Here is an 18,817-nt window from a genome sequence, read left to right on the forward strand (position 1 = left end):
CAGAAATGGTATGGACCTAACAGATGCAGAAGATGTTAAGAGGTGGCAAGAATACACAGAAGAACTGTACAAAAAAGATCTTCATGACCCAGATAATTACAATGGTGTGATCACTCACCTAGAGCCAGACATCCTGGAATGTGAAGTCAAGTGGGCCTTAGAAAGCATCACTACGAACAAAGCTAGTGGAAGTGATGGAATTCCAGTTGAGCTATTTCAAATCCTAAAAGATGATGCTATGAAAGTGCTGCATTCAATATACCAGCAAATTTGGAAAACTCACCAGTGGCCACAGGACTGGAAAATGTCAGTTTTCATTCCAATCCCAAAGAAAGGCAATGCCAAAGAATGTTCAAACTACCACACAATTGCACGCATCTCACACACTAGTAAAGTAATGCTAAAAATTCTCCAAGCCAGGCTTCAGCAATATGTGAACCGTGAACTTCCAGATGTTCAAGTTTGTTTTAGAAAACGCAGAGGAACCAGAGATCAAATTGCCAACATCCTCTGGATCATGGAAAAAGCAAGAGAGTTCCAGAAAAACATCTATTTCTGCTTTATTGACTATGCCAAAGCCTTTGACTGTGGGGATCACAATAAACTGTGGAAAATTCTGAAAGAGATGGGAATACCAGACCACCAGACTTGCCTCTTGAGAAATCTATATGCATGTCAGGAAGCAACAGTTAGAACTGGACATGGAACAACAGACTGGTTCCAAATAGGAAAAGGAGTGCGTCAAGGCTGTATATTGTCACCCTGCTTATTTAACTTCTATGCAGAGTACATCATGAGAAACGCTGGGCAGGAAGAAGCACAAGCTGAAATCAAGATTGCCGGGAGAAATATCAATAACCTCAGATATGCAGATGACACCACCCTTATGGCAGAAAGTGAAGAGGAACTAAAAGGCCTCTTGATGAAAGTGAAAGAGGAGAGTGAAAAAGTTGGCTTAAAGCTCAACATTCAGAAAACGAAGATCATGGCATCCAGTCCCATCACTCCATGGGAAATAGATGGGGAAACAGTGGAAACAGTGTCAGACTTTATTTTGGGGGGCTCGAAAATCACTGCAGATGCCTTTTTCAGCCATGAAGTTAAAAGACGCCTACTGCTTGGAAGGAAAGTTATGACCAACCTAGATAGCATATTAAAAAGCAGAGACATTACTTTGCCAACAAAGGTCTGTCTAGGCAAGGCTATCATTTTTCCAGTGGTAATGTATGGATGTGAGTTGGACTGTGAAGAAAGCTGAGCGCCAAAGAATTGATGCTTTTGAACTGTGGTGCTGGAGAAGACTCTTGAGAGTCCCTTGAACTGCAAGGAGATCCAACCAGTCCATCCTAAAGGAGATCAGCCCTGGGATTTCTTTGGAAGGAATGATGCTAAAGCTGAAACTCCAATACTTTGGCCACCTCATGTGAAGAGTTGACTCACTGGAAAAGACTCTGATGCTGGGAGGGATTGGGCGCAGGAGGAGAAGGGGATGACAGGGGATGAGATGACTGGATGGCATCACCGACTTGATGGACATGAGTTTGAGTGAACTCTAGGAGTTGGTGATGGACAGGGAGGCCTGGTGTGCTGTCATTCATGGGGTCGCGAAGAGTCGGACACCACTGAGCGACTGAACTGAACTGATGCTAGGTATGCATTGTTTTTCAGATGGGTGGTGAGTATATAGATATTCATTCTATTATTTTTCTTTAAAATAGTTCAATTTTTAAATAAACTTCGTACATATTAAATATTTTATAATTATAATTACAATGATAATTTTTTTTCAAGAAAGAAGGAAAAGGTAGTTGTAAAGTCAGTTTAAAAATAGACTCTGCAAAGGACCCCCAGCATGCGGGTGAGCCATGCTGAGCGCCCTGCTTCAGCATCTAGGTCTGAAACTGGAGGAGAATTTAAATGCAGCCTCGTTTGCTCTCCTGTCCACTTTGGTCTCCATAGATGGAGACAGGTGTCTTCTCTACTCTCTGACCCCATAGTTCCTTATCCCATGGTCCAGGTGGGGCCATTGCATACCCACTCCCATTCCTTACTGGCTTCTCCTCTCATACTTTTCACTTGTCTTTTACGATTCCCAACAGCAGGCCAACATTCTGCAAGTGTTTGTTCAAGTTCAGTTCTGTCTGGTGACCTCTGTCTCCCTTAGTCTTTTTTTTTTTCTCCTTTAAATATTTATTTATTTGGTGGCTCCAGGTCTTAGTTGCAGCGTGGTGGATCCTCACTGAGGCATGCGGGATCTAGTTCCCTGACCAGGAATTAAACGTGGGCCCCCTGCGTTGGGAGCTCAGCATCTTAGCCACTGGAACACCAAGGAAGTCCCTGCCTTCTCTCAGTTTTTGGTGGTTTCCCAGTCTTTTGTGGGAATAGGAAGAGTTAGGCAGCTCAGAGTCTCTCCACCTGTCCTGTACTCATCACACTGAATGTAACTCTGGGGTGTGGATATGGAGAATAAGGAAGACAATACATCTAATAACTACAGTGAACATTTATTTAATCTGTAAAAGCACTCTGCATGCATTATCTCATTTAATCCTCACAGCAACTCCATGAGCTGAGTAGTAGTAGTAGTCCTAATTTACAGATAAGGACATGAAGGCTCAAAGAGGTTAAATGAGGCTGCACAGTTGGTCAGAAGAGAGCCACACAGTCCTACTGAGACGCCACGCTCCTTTGGCTCCTTAGGTGTTCTTGTCCGGGGAACTGACCACCCAGGGGAGCCACTGAAAACCCCTGAGGATCATGAGAAGTGATCCCTCGTGTGTTCACAGAAAGCCTAGAGAGATGGCCTCATCCTCCAGACATTCTCAGCCTCTCAGCCTCAGCCTCAGACATTAGGGCACACTTCTAGAAACTCACTTCTCACTCTGCTTCTTTCGCTTGAGAGTAAACAGTAGAGTCTGTGACAGAGATGACGTGCCTTCGGGCAAGTCACTTAACCTCTCTGTGTCGCATTTAAATGGAGAGTATAATGACACTTACCTCATGGAGTTGCGAAAATGAAATATTAATATGTATGTGGTTCTCAGGACGGTGCTTGGCACTTAGTAAGCACTCACTGTTGGCTGTTATTACATTACTAATATCTGCAGTCCAATCATCCAGTCACTCCACCTGAGTTTCGGTGTGGCTGGCCGCCTCATTGTCTCCTCATGTGCCTGCCGAGTTAAGTTCCTGTCTCAAAGGCCAGAGGGAGGCAGGAAGGTGGGCAGACCCAGGAGGTTACCGAAGAGATTGGGTTGGGCAAACTGAAAAGGCAGGAAGTCATCAGGTGGTGGAAATCTTCCCCTTTAGCTCACTGTATGCGGTGAGGGCAGCCCTGGGTGATGGCTGGGGCCCAGGATGTGCATGGGTCCTGTTCCCACAGTGGTACCAGGAGGGCTGAATCAGAGAGCATTGTTTAAATATGGCTCCCAATCATTTGGTGAACTGATCTGGATAATTCTATGTACTGTCTCTCAATATTCTGAATTTATGACTGTGGTTTTCTTTTACTATTCACTGAGCTCTGGGAGCATCTGAAAGAAGTATTCATGATAGGAGATCCTTCCATGTAAAACAGGACCAAGAGAAAATCTACTAGGCTGGCTTGAAGAAGTTTAGCCTCATCTGATTAGTGACACTAACTCTTCCAAGCCAAGAAACAGGAAATTAGTTGCCAAGGTAGGACAACGCTCTTTTTGGAGACTTCAGCAATGCCAGGCTCCTCTGTCTATGGGGTTCTCCAGGCAAGGATATTGGAGTGGGTTGCCATGCCCTCTTCCAGGGGATCTTCCTGACCCAGGGATCAAACCCAAATCTCTTACGTCTCCTGCATCAGCAGGCAGGTTCTTTACCACAAAAGCCACCAGGGAAGTCCCTGACTGCATACCAGGCAATATTATCTCCTTCCCTCTGCAGTCACAGGGGGAAGAATCCGCAGAATCCATTCTGGCCAGCTTAAGCAGAAAAGGCTTAAGATACCTCTAAGAATCTCTTCTCTGATAGCTAAGCTTGTAAAGAATCTGACTGCAATGCAGGAGGCTCCAGTTCAATTCCTGGGTCAGGAAGATCCACTGGAGAAGGGATAGGCCACAGTATTCTTGGGGTTCCCTGGTGGCTCAGCTGGTAAAGAATCTGCCTGCAATGCAGGAGACCTGGGTTCGACCCCTGGGTTAGGGATATGGCTACCCACTCCAGTATTCACAGAGTCAGACATGACTGAGTGCCTTTCACTTTCAACAATCTCTGTGAAGGCTATGTTTGGCAGCTGTGAGAAGGCAGAGCTGCTGTAAGGAGATACCATTGCTACCTTGACTGAGTGTGGGCCAGGTGCAATCCCTGGCAGGACTGATGCTGGGCTCACCCTCTGCTGCTGCCACCTCTGGAAGCAGGACACTTTCGGACCACCCATGCCAAACTGGGTGGGGCTCAATTCCCAAACAGGTAGGCTCTGAGGTTGCATCTGATTGGTGGACACCACGTCACATGTGTGGGCCCTAACTGCAAAGGAAGCTGGGAAAGTGCGACAGGGGTTTCTACTTCAGTGGAGGCGAAGAGTGAAAGGGGGGCTGACTTTCTACAAAAGAAGAGTGTTTGGGGATGCAGGAAGAATGACGAACATTCACATATAATCAGGAACTTTAAAATTCACAAGACTAAGAATCCTTCAGAGGTAACCATACTGCTTTGAGAGAGATCTTTGAGCTCTGATCTGCTATGTGGGTGTGAACCCACCCTACACTCCCTCAAATTCTTGCCCTGCTCCAGGAGTCCACAACATATGGGTGGATGCCCCTCCTCACCTGGGGCCTTCTTCCCTGTGTATCTCAGGGGCAATGGTTTAATCCTTGCTGTTTTTATGGTTGGTTGGGCCTTTTTAGGCAAACTCAAATGCCTTCAAGGGCCAGGCAGGTAAATAAATGGGTGAAGTGAGCAGTGGGAAGGGCAGGGAGCCGGCAGGAGTGGAACTGAAAGAATTGCCACTTCCTTGTTTACTCGAATTTCTTTCACTCCCCAAGATGACTTTAGATGGATTGTTCAAGCCAGAATCCAATAGAAGACTAAGAATTGAATTTGGTTGTTCTGGGTCTTAAGTATCTTTAATCTAGAAGAAACCCTGGGCTGTTTGTTTTGCTGTTTTTGTGCGTTTCTGCTGACAATGATTTGAAGAAGCCACGCCAGTGTCTTGTTGCCTGTCTAGATAAACGTGTGTTTCCTTGTGACGTCTGTCACTTTGTTTCCTTAATCCTTGCATTTTCTGAAAACTGAAAGTTAGAGCTAAAGGCTTGATTAAATTTGGCAAGAATATATCCAGGTGATGCTGACTCTGCCTACTTGATCACCTCAGAAAGCAGGGGACAATGTCCTACTAGTAGTGATGAAATGGAATAAGACCTTCTGGTCCTTGCCACCACCCCCACCCCGCCGCCCCCCGCCCCAACCATGACCTCTGTCTGCCTTTTGTCTGTGAAAAACTTTAATCAAAGAATAAGTTTAATCAGAGAAATGAGACATGTGGAAACAAAGGAGAACAGGCAAAGAAGACTAAATAATAGCAATGTAGTCATTAAGCATAGTCAAGCCCTTTTGTTCTTTCTCAAGGGCTATAGATAATATTCTGAGCCATATCCTGTGAGCTGTCTTTTAAATACTAAAACACCAGATGGAAAGAGTTAACTACGTGATGGCCAGACTGTACCCACGACTTGAGCTGCCACGATTCTGAAGAGTGGCTTCAAAAAAATGGAAACAAACTGACCCTAGAACTGAAGATTAACTGTACCTAAAACAATCAAGATGGTGTTGGTCAGATCACTGATGACCAGTCTGAAGATGACTGTCAGGGCTGACTATGTTGTTTTTATATGCAGCCCCCTCCTTCTGTCTATAAAAGCTCTTGCCCCCCTGGTTGCCATTGTGTGTGGGGGAATTGGCCTTTGGACAGATATCTGCCCTCCCAAGTTGGTGGCATCTGAGATAAAGCAAACTTTCTTTTCCACCAAGCTGGCCTGTTCATTGGCTTTCAAGTGGCAGGCAGCCAGCCCCACACACTCTTTCGGTAACAGTGATGCTAGATGAAGGACTAGGTTTAGAAGACCCCTGCAGTTGTAACTCTATTTTCTTCCTTAGAAAAATCACTTCCCCAAGAAAGCTTTTACCTAATGATTTTAGCATTCACTGACTCTCCTTTCCTGAATTAATTATTTCAGTAGGGATTGCAAGAGGGTGTTTTTCTAATGCTATAATTTCTTCGGTATTTATTAGCTGGGATTCCCGGTAGCTCAGCTGGTAAAGAATTTGCCTGCAATGCAGGAGACCCCGGTTCAATTCCTGGGTTGGGATTGATCCCCTGGAGAATGGATAGGCTACCCACTCCAGTATTCTTGGGCTTTCCCAGTGGCTCAGTGAGTAAGGAATCCACCTGAAATGTGGCAGACCTAGGTTCGATCCCTGGGTTGGGAAGATCCCCTGAAGGAGGGCATGGCAACCTACTCCAGTATTCTTGCCTGGAGAATCCCCATGGACAGAGGAGCCTGGCGGGTTGCAGTCCATGGGGTCACAAAGAGTCCGACACAATTGAGCGACTAAGTACACAGCATGTTCTTCTGTAAATAAGAATTTTCTTAATCAGCTTGAACTATTTGGTGATCCTGAAACAGGAACTACTGGTTCCTAATGGACTGCATTGTCAGGAACCAAATCACAGGCTTCCAAGAGGTTATCTTTGAGTGATTATTTCAATTTATTCAATTTGTTTATCTAAATCTTCTATGATAAGCAAATATCACTTTTTAATAAGAAATAATATTTAAGGAAAGAAATCAGGATAAATTCACAAGGACACTCAAAGAGTAGCCCTACTAGTAAAGAAAGTAAGAACTGGACTGACCCAGGACCATGCCTTTAAAGTCAGAACTACTTAGACAGGAGGATACCAGGCCTGTAGGTACTTGCAAAGATGTTACACACCTATTCGTCAGCCCTGATGCTTGCAGTATTCACTGTCATCCTCATCACTCACAGCTACCACACTAATCACAGGGTGGGGATGGGCAGGATGGGGTGACCAGGAAGGATGCCATAGGCACTTAGCTGGAAGAGTCAAGTCATCTTTGTCTTTGAGAGCCTTTAGATCATCTGGCCCTTCCCCAAAAGAGGGCCTTTCCCAGCTATTCCTACCCGACTCTAACCCCTGCCAGTCTGGCAAGAACTACCCAGGCTGGTGCCATTGTTCCTAGGTCAACTGAGCAGTCACCCAATCTAGTAGCAAAGCCAGCAGGCCAGGGAGCAGGATGGTGCCGCAGTGACCTGTGGTTTTCAGTCTAACGATGTGCAAGACTTACATTTGTTAAATTTCGCCTTAAGTATTTTCTGTTTTGTTGTTGCTGTAAATTGGATTGCTTTTTCAATTATCTACTGCTAAAAAATATGGAGGGGCTTCCCTGCTGGCTCAGCAGTAAAGAATCTGCCTGTCAATGCAGGAGAAGCAGGTTTGATCCCTGGGTCAGGAAGATCCCCTGGTGTAGGAAATGGCAACTCACTCCATTATTCTTGCCTGAAAAGTCTTATGGACAGAGGAGCCTGATGGGTTACAGCCTATGGGGTTGCAAAGAGTTGGATGCAACTGAGTGATGAAAACAACAAAAAATATGGACTGCTTCACAAATTTGCACATCATCCTTCTACAAGGACTAGGTTAATCTTCTGTTATTATAGTTTTGGTATTGAGTGAGTGAGTGAGTGAATTGCTTAGTCATGTCCAACTATTTGCAACCCCATGGACTGTAACCTACCAGGTTCCTTCACCCATGAAAATTTTCAGGCAAGAGTACTGGAGTGCATTGCCATTTCCTTCTCCAGGGTATGTTCCCCGCCCAGGGACTGAACCTGGGTCTCCCACATTGCAGGCAGACGCTTTACCATCTGAGCCACCAGGGAAACCCATGTTTTGGTATTAGGCTCGCCAAAAAGTCATTTCTGTAACATCTTATGGAAAAACCTGAATGACCATTTGGCCAACCCAGCATATGGGCTGTCAAAGTGATGTTATATATGTTTTAAATAAAAACATAATAAGATCCACTCTTGTGAATTTTTAAGTAAAACTCCAGGCAGGTAAGTCCCTTCTTTCCCGAGGCCTCCTGTGCTCCTGCTCAGTCACTTCAGTCATGTCCGACTCTGTGCAACCCCACAGACGGCAGCCCACCAGGCTCCCCCGTCCCTGGAATTCTCCAGGCAAGAGTACTGGAGTGAGGTGCCATTGCCTTCTCTGCCTGTGCTCCAAGGACACTGCAATAGATGGCTACCTGGGGCGCACGGGATCTCAGCTAAGAGTGTACCTTCTGCTGTATCATTATCTGGCTCTTTCAGCTTAAACGCAGCCTGTGTTCCCCACTGCAAACTTCACACACTCACACCAGCTGAGATTCTGTAAAATGGTTCAGCAGTCCTCAAGCAGGCTACAGAAATGCCAGGGCCTGGCTCTTTGGCTCAGCTCTCACATTCACCCCCACATATTACTGGAAAGGAGACAATCCCATCTCAAGGATCTAAGGACAGCCAGAACGAGTGAGAAGGGAGGCACCTCTGTCAGGTTTTTAAGAATCCATTTCTAGGGCCTTCCCTGGCAGTCCACTGGTTAAGAATTTGCCTGCCAATGTTAGGGGACATGGGTTCGATAACTGACCGGGAAGATCACACATGCTGTGGGGCAACTAAGCCCATGCATCACAACTACTGAGCTCACGTGCCCTAGAACCCGTGCTCCCCACAAGAGAAGCCACTGCAAGGAGACGCCTGCGCACAACTGGAGAGTAGCCTCTGATCTTGGCAAATAGAGGAAGCCTGTGCACAGCAACAAAGACCCAGCACAGTCAAAACTAACTAAATAAATAAATAAAAATTAAGAAAAAGGAATCCCTTTCTAAACTCATGAGCAGGTCATTTCCAGCCTTGTGGGAAAGACAATGCCTTCCCTGGAACCTGCAGGTGCTTCTGGAAACCTCTCTTGAACCTCAGATGAGACTGGTGCTTTCTGATCTGATGTGCTTTCTAAACTAAACACTGTTTCACCTCCTGTTGTTGTTGCTTAACTGTAATAAGGGCTTCCCTGGTGGCTCAGATGGTAAAGAATCTGCCTGCAATGCAGGAGACCTGGGTTGGATCCCTGAAGAAAGGAATGGCTACCCACTCCAGTATTCTTGCCTGGAGTAAAATACATACAACATAAAATCTACTATTTTAGCCAGTTAAAAGGATAGTTCAGTAGTATTAAGATCGTTTACTTGGTTGTACAACCATCACCACCATCCATCCCCGGAATGAGTTCATCATCCCAAATCAGTTTCCTCTTATTAAAATATTTTTATCTGACCTTAGGCTTTACCTATTTGAATATTTATTTATTTAAGAATGAACTAGGGACTTCCCTGCAGTCTTCCAGTGGTTAAGACTCCACACTTCCAATGCAGGGGGAACAGGTTGGATCCCTGGTTGGGGAACTAAGATTCCATATTAAAAAAAAAAAAAGAATGAATTAAAAGCAGGCTCCCCAGCCCTTCACTCGCAAACGACCTGGCAGCCCCGAGATGAAGGTGTGATAGAAATCTCTCCCCTCGTCGCTGCTATTAGCTGGTTCAGGACTCGCTGGCTTAGTCCAGCTTGGGGCTGTGAAAATGCAGCCCCACCCTTCTAAGCAGAAGAGTGGGTGGATGGATCCCTAAGGGGACAGGCCCCTTGGTTAGCTCCAGCCCTCCCCTCTGCTCTGGCCATGGCTCCATCAGAGAGGCTGCAGTCCTGTCCACCCTGTAAATTGTCTGGGGTTTGCGTTACTTCTAGCTGACCATCCCAGACCTCACAGCTTCCCTGAGCCTCTACAAGGCTCTCCAAGAGTTGTTTAGTCACTAAGTCGTGTCTGACTCTTTTGAGACCCCACAGTCTGTAGCCCGCCAGGCTCCTCTGTCCATGGGATTTCCCAGGCAAGAATACTGGAATGAGTTGCAATTTCCTGCTCCAGGGTATCTTCCCGACCCAGGGATTGAACCCACGTCTCCTGCAGTGGCAGGTGGATTCTTTACCACTGAGCCACTTGGGAAGCCCGCCTCCAAGAGCAGGGAGGGGAATGTGTGCTCCTTCCTCAGAAGCCAGGCTATTCGGCCTTGGGCAACCCTGAGGCTGACAGCTGGTCGTCAGGGTAAGGCCTGCCAGAGTCTGTGAGCAGCGGAACTGGCTTCCAAGGAGTTTGATCTTAGGAGTTTCCACTTTGCTCAGTGGTTCCAGAGGCCCCTCATTCGCTTCAGTCCCATCTCTTGACAGGTTTCCCCGAAGTGCCTGGGCTGGCTCCCCTGGGGACCTTCCTTTTGTCCTTGGGTTCTCACCAAAGTGAATGACCCAGTGTTCCAGGCCATTTCCATAGGACTTGAGGGAAGGGTTTGTGGGCTCTGTGTGGTCCTGATAAGGCAGGCCTGGACAGGCTTCGCTGGCTTTAGTCACAGCTAGGCTCACTTTGCCAGAAAAGGGAAGGCCGGTCCCACAGGGCACTGGGATTATACCGACCCTCAGACAGGGTTTGCCCAGGGACCATGGCTGGGTAGGAGTAGGGGCGGCGGTAGAGCAAAGCAGTAGGGGTCCCAGGCCTCAGATTGGCTGGGTTCAGAGAGCATGGGACAGAGGTGGGGGCAAGCCTCACCCAGCCTTGTTGTTCAGTCTGTAAGTTGTGACTTATAGACGCTGCGACTCCATGGACTGCAGCACACCAGGCTCCTCTGTCCTTCACCATCTCCCAGTTTGCTCAAACTCACATTCATTGAGTCGATGACGCCATCCAGCCATCTCATCTTCTGTCGCCCCTTCTCCTCCGGCCCTCCATCTTTCCCAGCATCAGGGCCTTTCTTTCCCACCCAGTCTTACCCCTCCATTTCTGCACTCCACACCCTCCTCCTCCATGTCCCTGAACCGCCATCGCTGCCCCTCCAGTAAGTGGAGGGACCAGTCAATCAGCTGTGTGCTGTCCAGCAACTTATTTAAGTTTTCTAAGCTGTATTGAAAAAAAAGGCGGTGGGGGGCGGGGTGGGGGTGGATTCTAAAAACACTTACCCAGAGGATTTTTGGAAGGTTAAATAGGAATGCTCCTCGTATAACACCAGACACTCAGAGAGTGTGCAATACACATCGCTTTCCTCTCTGCTTTCTTCTGACAGTTTTGTGCCCATTGCTTTGCTCTATCAGGGAAGCTAGGCAAGCTGGCAGTTCCCCACTGTTTCTCTTTGCGCCCAGAAATACTGCTACCAATGGATGGCTTCCCCCCGCACAGGTAACACTGGAGTATTGTGACCCCGGGCAGAATGGATGGATGGACAAATGCTGTGGAGGAGAAACAATGTCCCCAAAGACCTGCCCTTTACCCAGACCCACCAAGGACACCTATTCTTCATGTCACTGCCAGTAAAAATTTCCAACCTGCAACCTCAATCCAGTTCAGTTAGAATCTGTGGGGGTATGGCCAGCTTTGGGTATTGTTTAAAAGTCCCCAGGTGCTTCTAATGTGTAACCAGGGTTAAGAACTACCGGTCTAGTCCAACCTCCCCATTGCAGAGATAAAAACACACAGGGGGGAGAAAAAAGTAATATCAGAAGAGTTAAAAGTAATAAAATATTTAAAGGGACAGGCAGAATTTAGTATTAAGTAGGACCCCAAAAATCTAGCACATTCGTACTTAGTCATGTCTGACTCTTTGTGACCCCATGAACTGTATGTAGCCCATCAGGCTCCTCTGTCCACAGAATCTTCCAGGCAAGAATACTGAAGTGGCTTGCCATTTCCTCCTCCAGGGAATCTTCCTTACCCAGGGACTGAACCCTCGTCTCTTGCAGCGGGGTTTTTTTTTTTTTTTTTCACCACTAGTGCCACTTGGGAAGCCCACCCCAAAGAGGGAACCAATTATTATTTCATTATTTCTATTATTGCTCTAGATAGAGCTGGCATCAGGGACAAATGACTTGCAAAATCACACAGGCCCTCATGCTTAGAAGGGTCCTGTGTTGGTTTAATGCTCTGTTGTTGCTGTTTTGAATTAAAAAAATTTTTTTAAAGGGGTCCCATATTTTTGCACTTTGCACTGACCCTGGCCCAAGATCATACAGCTCTTAAAAGCAGAGTGGATTATCACCCCATTAAATAAAGAGGAGGAACACACTTGAAGCAAAGAGGCTTGTTGGTGTGGGGCTGGTCTGGGTCCACTGCCCAGGGAGGTTCCTTCTCTTGTTCTTTCCATCACAGGGAGGAGGCTGGCCTTGCCCCTCTTGGAGGAAGTAGGGTAAGAGCTTCAGAACTTCCTCTTACTAGCTGTGAGAGGCCTTCTGAGCCTCAGTTTCTTCATCTATAAAAGGGAGGGAATAATGCCTGTGAAATATTGCGAGGCGTGTCCCTCTAGATGCATGACCGTCCCTCTCAGTTCAGTTGCTCAGTCGTGTCTGACTCTTTGGGACCCCATGGACTACAGCACACCAGGCTTCCCTGTCCATCACCAATTCCTGGAGCTTACTCAAACTCAGGGGCTTTTCCAGTGAGTCAGTTCTTCGAATCAGGTGGCCAAAGTATTGGAGTTTCAGTTTCAACATCAGTCTTTCCAATGAATATTCAGGACTGATTTCCTTTAGGATGGACTGGTTGGATCTCCTTGCAGTCCAAGGGACTCTCAAGACTCTTCTCCAACACCACAGTTTAAAAGCATCAATTCTTCAGTGCTCAGCTTTCTTTATAGTCCAACTCTTACATCCATACATGACTACTGGAAAAACTATAGCTTTGACTAGTTGGACTTTTGTTGGCAAGATAAGGTCTCTGCTTTTTAATATGTTGTCTAGGTTGGGCATAGCTTTTCTTCCAAGAGCAAGTGTCTTTTAATTTCATGGCTGCAGTCACCATCTGCAGTGATTTTAGAGCCCAAGAAAATAAAGTCTGTCTCTGTTTCCATTGTTTCCCCATCTATTTGCCATGAAATGATGGGACCAGGTGCCATGATCTTAGCTTTTTGAATGTTGAGTTTTAAGCCAGCTTTTCCACTCTCCTTTTTCACTTTCATCAAGAGGCTCTTTAGTTCCTCTTCACTTTCTGTCAACTCTAGATGCTGGAAATATATAACTCCTCCCCATGTGCTCCAAGTGCAGCTTTGTCAGGTCCTTTTCTTTCCCCCTGTGAGGCCCAAGCACATTAAGGTCCCAGACTTCAGCTTTTCTCACACAAACTAAGACAGAAGCAATTGTGGGGAAAGTTTTCATTCTGGAGCAGGGTTTGTAGGCTTCAGAGCCCTTAATGAAGTGTTGCTGCTACTGCCCTCTGGTGGTAATATATCTGTATCTGCACAAATTCGTAACATCCTTTGGGGAAGTACAAAGATGCTTGATAACATACTGCTGCTGCTGCTGCTGCTGCTAAGTTGCTTCAGTCGTGTCCGACTCTGTGCGACCCCACAGATGGCAGCCCACCAGGCTCCTCCGTCCCTGGGATTCTCCTAGCAAGAATACTGGAGTGGATTGCCACTTCCTTCTCCAATGCATGAAAGTGAGAAGTGAAAGTGAAGTCGCGCAGTCATGCCTGGCTCTTAGCGACCCCATGGACTGTAGCCCACCAGGCTGCAAACTCTGTTTCCATCCACAATCCCATTAAAAAAAAATTGATGTTGATGTTTGGTAGAAACCAACACAATGCTATAAAGCAATAATCCATCAAAAATAAATAAATTTGAAAAATAAAAGGGAATAGCACAGTAAAAAAATAACTGATTGCTACTCTTCTAGACACTAGGGATGCAAAGACAAATGAAACAGTTCTTGCCCTCACCGTAGATGTGAAACAAACTCTGAAAGAGATAGCTTAAATACAGTACAACAGGGCTTCCCTGGTGGCTCAGTGGTAAAGAATCTGCCTGCAATGTGGGAGGCCTGGAGTCAATCCCTGGGTTGGGATGATCCCCTGAAGAAGGGAACGGCAAGCCACTCCAGTTTTCTTGTCTGGAGAATTCCATGGATAGAGGAGCCCAGCTGGCTGCAGTCCATGGAGCCAAAAGGGGTCAGACACAACTGACAGACGACCACTTTCGCTTTTCAAATACAGCGCAATGTGATGTTTTAATAAAAACAATGACTCCTGACTTCTGGTTCCAGACAAAATGGAGTAGACATATTTATTCCTAGTCTCTGACTAGTAAAAGCTCAAGTTCCCCTGGACATTCTATATAAACAAACATAAGAATATCCTGAGAGTTTGCAAGAAGAGGCAGACTGGCCAGACCTCTTGAGACCCAAAAAATGACACAGCAGTGTGTACTCTGGGTTTCCTTTATGCCTTTTATATTTAACTGGGTACTGGAGAAGCGGCAATCTAATAGACCAAAGGATGTAGGCCAAAAAACCCCAACAGCAACAAAACCAGCTCTCTCTAGTCAAAAGACCAGGAAAGGGGCAGGCTAGTAAGAGAGAAAACTTTTAGGCAATAATAAATCACTCTGTCTGGCCAGAATTTAAAAAAAACAACCACAAAGCGATGGCTTAGCCCCATAAGAAAAGGCTGAGTGGGGGTCTACAATTCCAGACTTGGACATGATGAGGGGGCCCCCTCCTTGGTCAGAGTGGCATCAGAGAAGGCCAAGTGGGGAGTGGATTTTTTTTTAAGGGTATGAGAGGATGTTTCTTTATTTACTTAGGGCTGCGCTGGGTCTTTGTCGCTGCATGCAGGCTTTCTCTATCTGCAGCGAGTGGGGACTACTCTGTGTGTGTGGTGCTCAGGCTTCCCATTGTGGTGCAGTCTCTAAATATGTGGGCTTCTCTTGCTGCCATATTGTCTTACTATAGAGAGAGGTTGTCTCCCTCCACTCTAGGTCGATATTCAATGCATGTATTACATTGTTCCTGCTTTAAATACCTAGCATGTTCCTGCACTGAACCCTCAGCCCTTCTTTTTCCAGGCTTCCCAGGTTAACCTTCATCACCTGGGTTTTAACCCCTTACAGCTCCGTATTTCCCCTAAGACCCCATCTTCCACCCTTCCTTGACCCCCTACAGTGTTTGCTGGAATGGCAGTGTACCGTGAACAAACTTATCTATGTCCTCAGATCTTCACCTTCCTGCTGTTTTAGAAACCCGGCTAATGCCTGCTGACACTATTTCCAATGTAGTTTCCCCAGGTACGGGCCGTTTTCCCTCTCACATCACTCATTCACCTGGCCTGCAGGTGGGGGGAAGCTGTCCTACTTTAACCCCAGGCTTTCTGACATTAAACCATACCCTACCTCCTTGTCACAGTCATCTGTAGATCCTTATCTCGTTCACTGAGCATTTGGGCCACAGGCTCTGTCTCTCTCTACCACTGCCCCTGTCATCATTCTTGGTAACTTCAGCATCTGTGAAAATGATCCATCCAACACAGACCTCTCCCAAGTTGGTCTTCCCAAGTTCCCCAGGCTCCCTCGCAGCTAGAGGTAGTGCTGTGTGACCCACTGAGACTGAAGTCTAAATCTGATGGTGGGATGGATTCTGTGAAAGCTCTGCTTTCTTGCCTTGGGATCTGCTCTCTTCTTCCGACCTTGAATACAAATGGGGTATACTGGCCAACCCAATAAAATAGTAGAAGACAGGGAGAGAAAGAGAAACAAATATTAAATAAAGAAACTTTAAGGGAGATTGTTGAATGCAGCGGGGAGAAGAAATGCAGAATAGCCAGATCCCTGTCATTGTTTTAAATGAAGCCCTAACCAATCAACTTTACTCTTAAAAGTATTCTGTAATAAGGCCCTCCTTATGAAGCTGATTTTTCAATCTAGGTTGCAAGTATTGTACCCTGGGAACCTGCTTTTTGGAATCTGAATTTGATCCCATTTGTGATTCTGCTATGTATAAAATCATGGAGACTCTTCAATTGCTCTGAGCTTCAGTTTCCTATTTGTCAAAGCAAGAGTCTAATAATAACTCTTTAGAAATTAGCTTGGTGAATAGGGAGCAAAATTCTGTCCCAGGACCTTTACACCTGCTCTTCCCTCTTCCTGAAACACTCTGTTCCCCGATGTTCACAGGGCCTCTCTCCCTTTGTGTCCAAGTGGCTTCCCTGACTGCCCCATTTGAAACTGCATACTGCTACCTACTCTATGTTACTTTTTCCTCCTAATTCTACTAGTTTTTATCACCACCTAACATATATGTTACTTCCTTCTTTGGCTCTCCCTACTGGAATGTAAGCTTCCCAGGGCAAGGACAGTTAGCTCTTTTGTTCCCTGTAATGATTATTTACTGAATGAATGATGAACAGGTGTGCGTACTTTTAGTAAGCAAGATCCTCTACAGAAGTGTTTGGCTACCCACTCCAGTATTCTTGCCTGGAGAATTCCATGGACAGAGGAGCCTGACAGTCGACAGTCCATCGGGCCCCAAAGAGTCAGACAGGATTGACTGACTTTCACTTGACACATTAACAGTAAAAAAATGTTTGTTGCTCTGACAGTTGATGGATCGGGAAATGTCCAGGAATGTATCTACAAAGCATCATTGGTGGTCTTTCTTGAGACAATTGGCTCAGAGACTCTCAGGATTGGAAGACTATTTAAGGTAGCCCAGTTCTAGCTAGAAAGTTTAGATTCTCCTCCGCTGTTAGAACCAGTAATAGGAATCTCTAGGATCTAGAGCCACAACTTTTTCTACAAGTGAGGATTCTGCTATTTGGAACAGAAGAATCTTTTTAAGAATATTCTCCCTGAGAAGGGACATATGTATACCTATGGCCGACTCATGTTGATGTATGGCAGAAACCAACACAGTATTGTAAAGCAATTATCCTTCAATTTAAAACAAATATATTAAAAAAAAGAATATTCTCCTAGAATGTAAAGGCAAAATAAAAAATATAGAATTGTAGAAACCTTGGAAAATGCAACAAAAAAAGCCAAAACAAACCATTAAAACCATCACCATCTTATTACCAGATACACTTAAATTCTCCCTACACAGTATTAACAGTTTAAAAATATATATGCAGGTAGACAGAAAATTTTGGGATCTCATTGCATGTGTGGTTTTGCGGTCTTTTTCTCCATTTAACATTACGTATAAAAACATTAAAATTTGCATGATGTTCCCCTTGGAAGTGTACCATAACTTAATTAATCATTCTCAAGCTGTTTCCTTTTTTCCCTCAAGTTAAACTTTTATTCCAATCTTCAATTACCTTCTTCAACAGAAACGCCTAGAAAAGAGACTGAACTTTTAATTTATAATATTTTTTTCTGAAATTAGAGAAAGCTTGTTTTCGTCTTCAGATTCCACTCCACAGAAAGTCTAGGTGGCTTACAAATCAGTTCAAACTACCCCAAATTATCTTCCCCTACTATTTTCAAGGTGTTAGTAAATACCTCCCGCACAAGCACTGCTGCTGCTGCTGCTGCTAAGTCGCTTCAGTCGTGTCCGACTCTGTGCGACCCCAGAGACGGCAGCCCACCAGGCTCCCCCGTTCCTGGGATTATGCAGGTAAGAATACTGGAGTGGGCTGCCATTTCCTTCTCCAATGCATGAAAGTGAAAAGTGAAAGTGAAGTCGCTCAGTCGTGTCCGACTCTTAGCTACCCCATGGACTGCAGCCTACCAGGCTCCTCCATCCATGGGATTTTCCAGGCAAGAGTACTGGAGTGGGGTGCCATCGCCTTCTCCGCCCGTACAAGCACAGTGCTGCAGAAAATGGAAACGTAAAGACACAGGCCGCAGGCACCACCTCTTTAAATTTTAAAACGGAGGCTCAGGCCAATGAACGTTAAGATTTTCCCGGAACAAAGCGTCCCGCCCATAGTCCCGCCCTCCACCAATCAAGCCGAGTACTTCTCCATCGCCCTTCCAATCAACGCCAAGGATGAAAGATACTCACGTAACTTACGTAAGGCAAGCGACCAATTGGAGCTGAGTTTGGGAGTTAGCTCCACCAATGCCAGCGGCCCTTGGAGAGCGCGGGAGCTTTTCGACCAGAGTGCCTGAGAGAAGCGGAGGATGGCGCTGGTTCCCTGAAGCAAGGGCCTAGGAGAGAGCGGCGCAGGTCCGGTCTCGAACCCTGAGGCAGTGGGGCGGGAGACATGGCCTGCTGCCACAACGTAATGCTGCTGCTGGACACCGCGGAAGGCGTCGCTGGTGAGAGCCTGGTCCGGCGAGCCGCCCTGCGCCTTCTCATTTACCTGAGTTGCCGGTTCGGCCTGGCCAGGGTCCGCTGGGCCTTCAGATTCTTTGACTCTCACGGGGCGCGGAGCCGGCCTTCCCGCGTCTCTGACTTCCGAGAGCTGGGGGTCCGCTCCTGGGAGGACTTTGAGGAGGAGCTGGAGGCCCGGCTCGGGGATGGCGCCCAGGGCGCCCACCTGCCCGGCCCGGCGCCCAGGGCCAGCCACACTCACAGCGCGCTCATGGAGACGCTGCTAGACTATCAGTGGGACCGGCCCGAGATCACGTCGCCCACCAAGCCGATTCTGCGTAACAGCGGGAGGAGACTGCTGGACGTGGAGGGCGAGGCCAGGGAGGCCGAGTCTGCGCTCGGGGGCTTTGTGAACGCCGTCTTCCTCCTGGCCCCCTGTCCTCACTCTCAGAGAGAGCTGCTGCAGTTCGTGTCCGGTTCCGAGGCCCATGCCCAGCGCCTGCCGCCTACTCCTAAGCAGGTGATGGAGAAGTTGCTGCCCAGGAAAGTCCAGGAAGTCATGAGAACCCGAAAAGTCACCCTCTACTGGGTGGATACCACCGACTGGCCAAAGGTAAGATTAACCGGTGAACTGGTTCTAATGAACCAGAACTTGGCAGTGTCTGCC

The 18,817-nt window shown here is 46.7% G+C and overlaps 1 protein-coding gene across 3 annotated transcripts in view; it reads left to right on the top strand.

The window, feature by feature from the left end:
- The first annotated feature begins 17,994 nt into the window (after positions 1-17,994).
- Positions 17,995-18,817, top strand: part of TICRR (TOPBP1 interacting checkpoint and replication regulator) — a 43,005-nt gene continuing 42,182 nt past the window's right edge. For 2 of the 3 annotated variants that reach the window (XM_042235080.1, XM_027957067.2), the window contains exon 1: positions 17,995-18,763. In XM_042235080.1, the coding sequence (XP_042091014.1) occupies positions 18,101-18,763 (663 nt within the window). In that variant the 5' untranslated portion in view covers positions 17,995-18,100. The remainder of the gene's footprint in view (positions 18,764-18,817) is intronic. The other variant, XM_060401637.1, reaches the window with a different exon arrangement.

This window comes from Ovis aries, chromosome 18, assembly GCF_016772045.2.
Source record: "Ovis aries strain OAR_USU_Benz2616 breed Rambouillet chromosome 18, ARS-UI_Ramb_v3.0, whole genome shotgun sequence".
Taxonomy (NCBI): domain Eukaryota; kingdom Metazoa; phylum Chordata; class Mammalia; order Artiodactyla; family Bovidae; genus Ovis; species Ovis aries.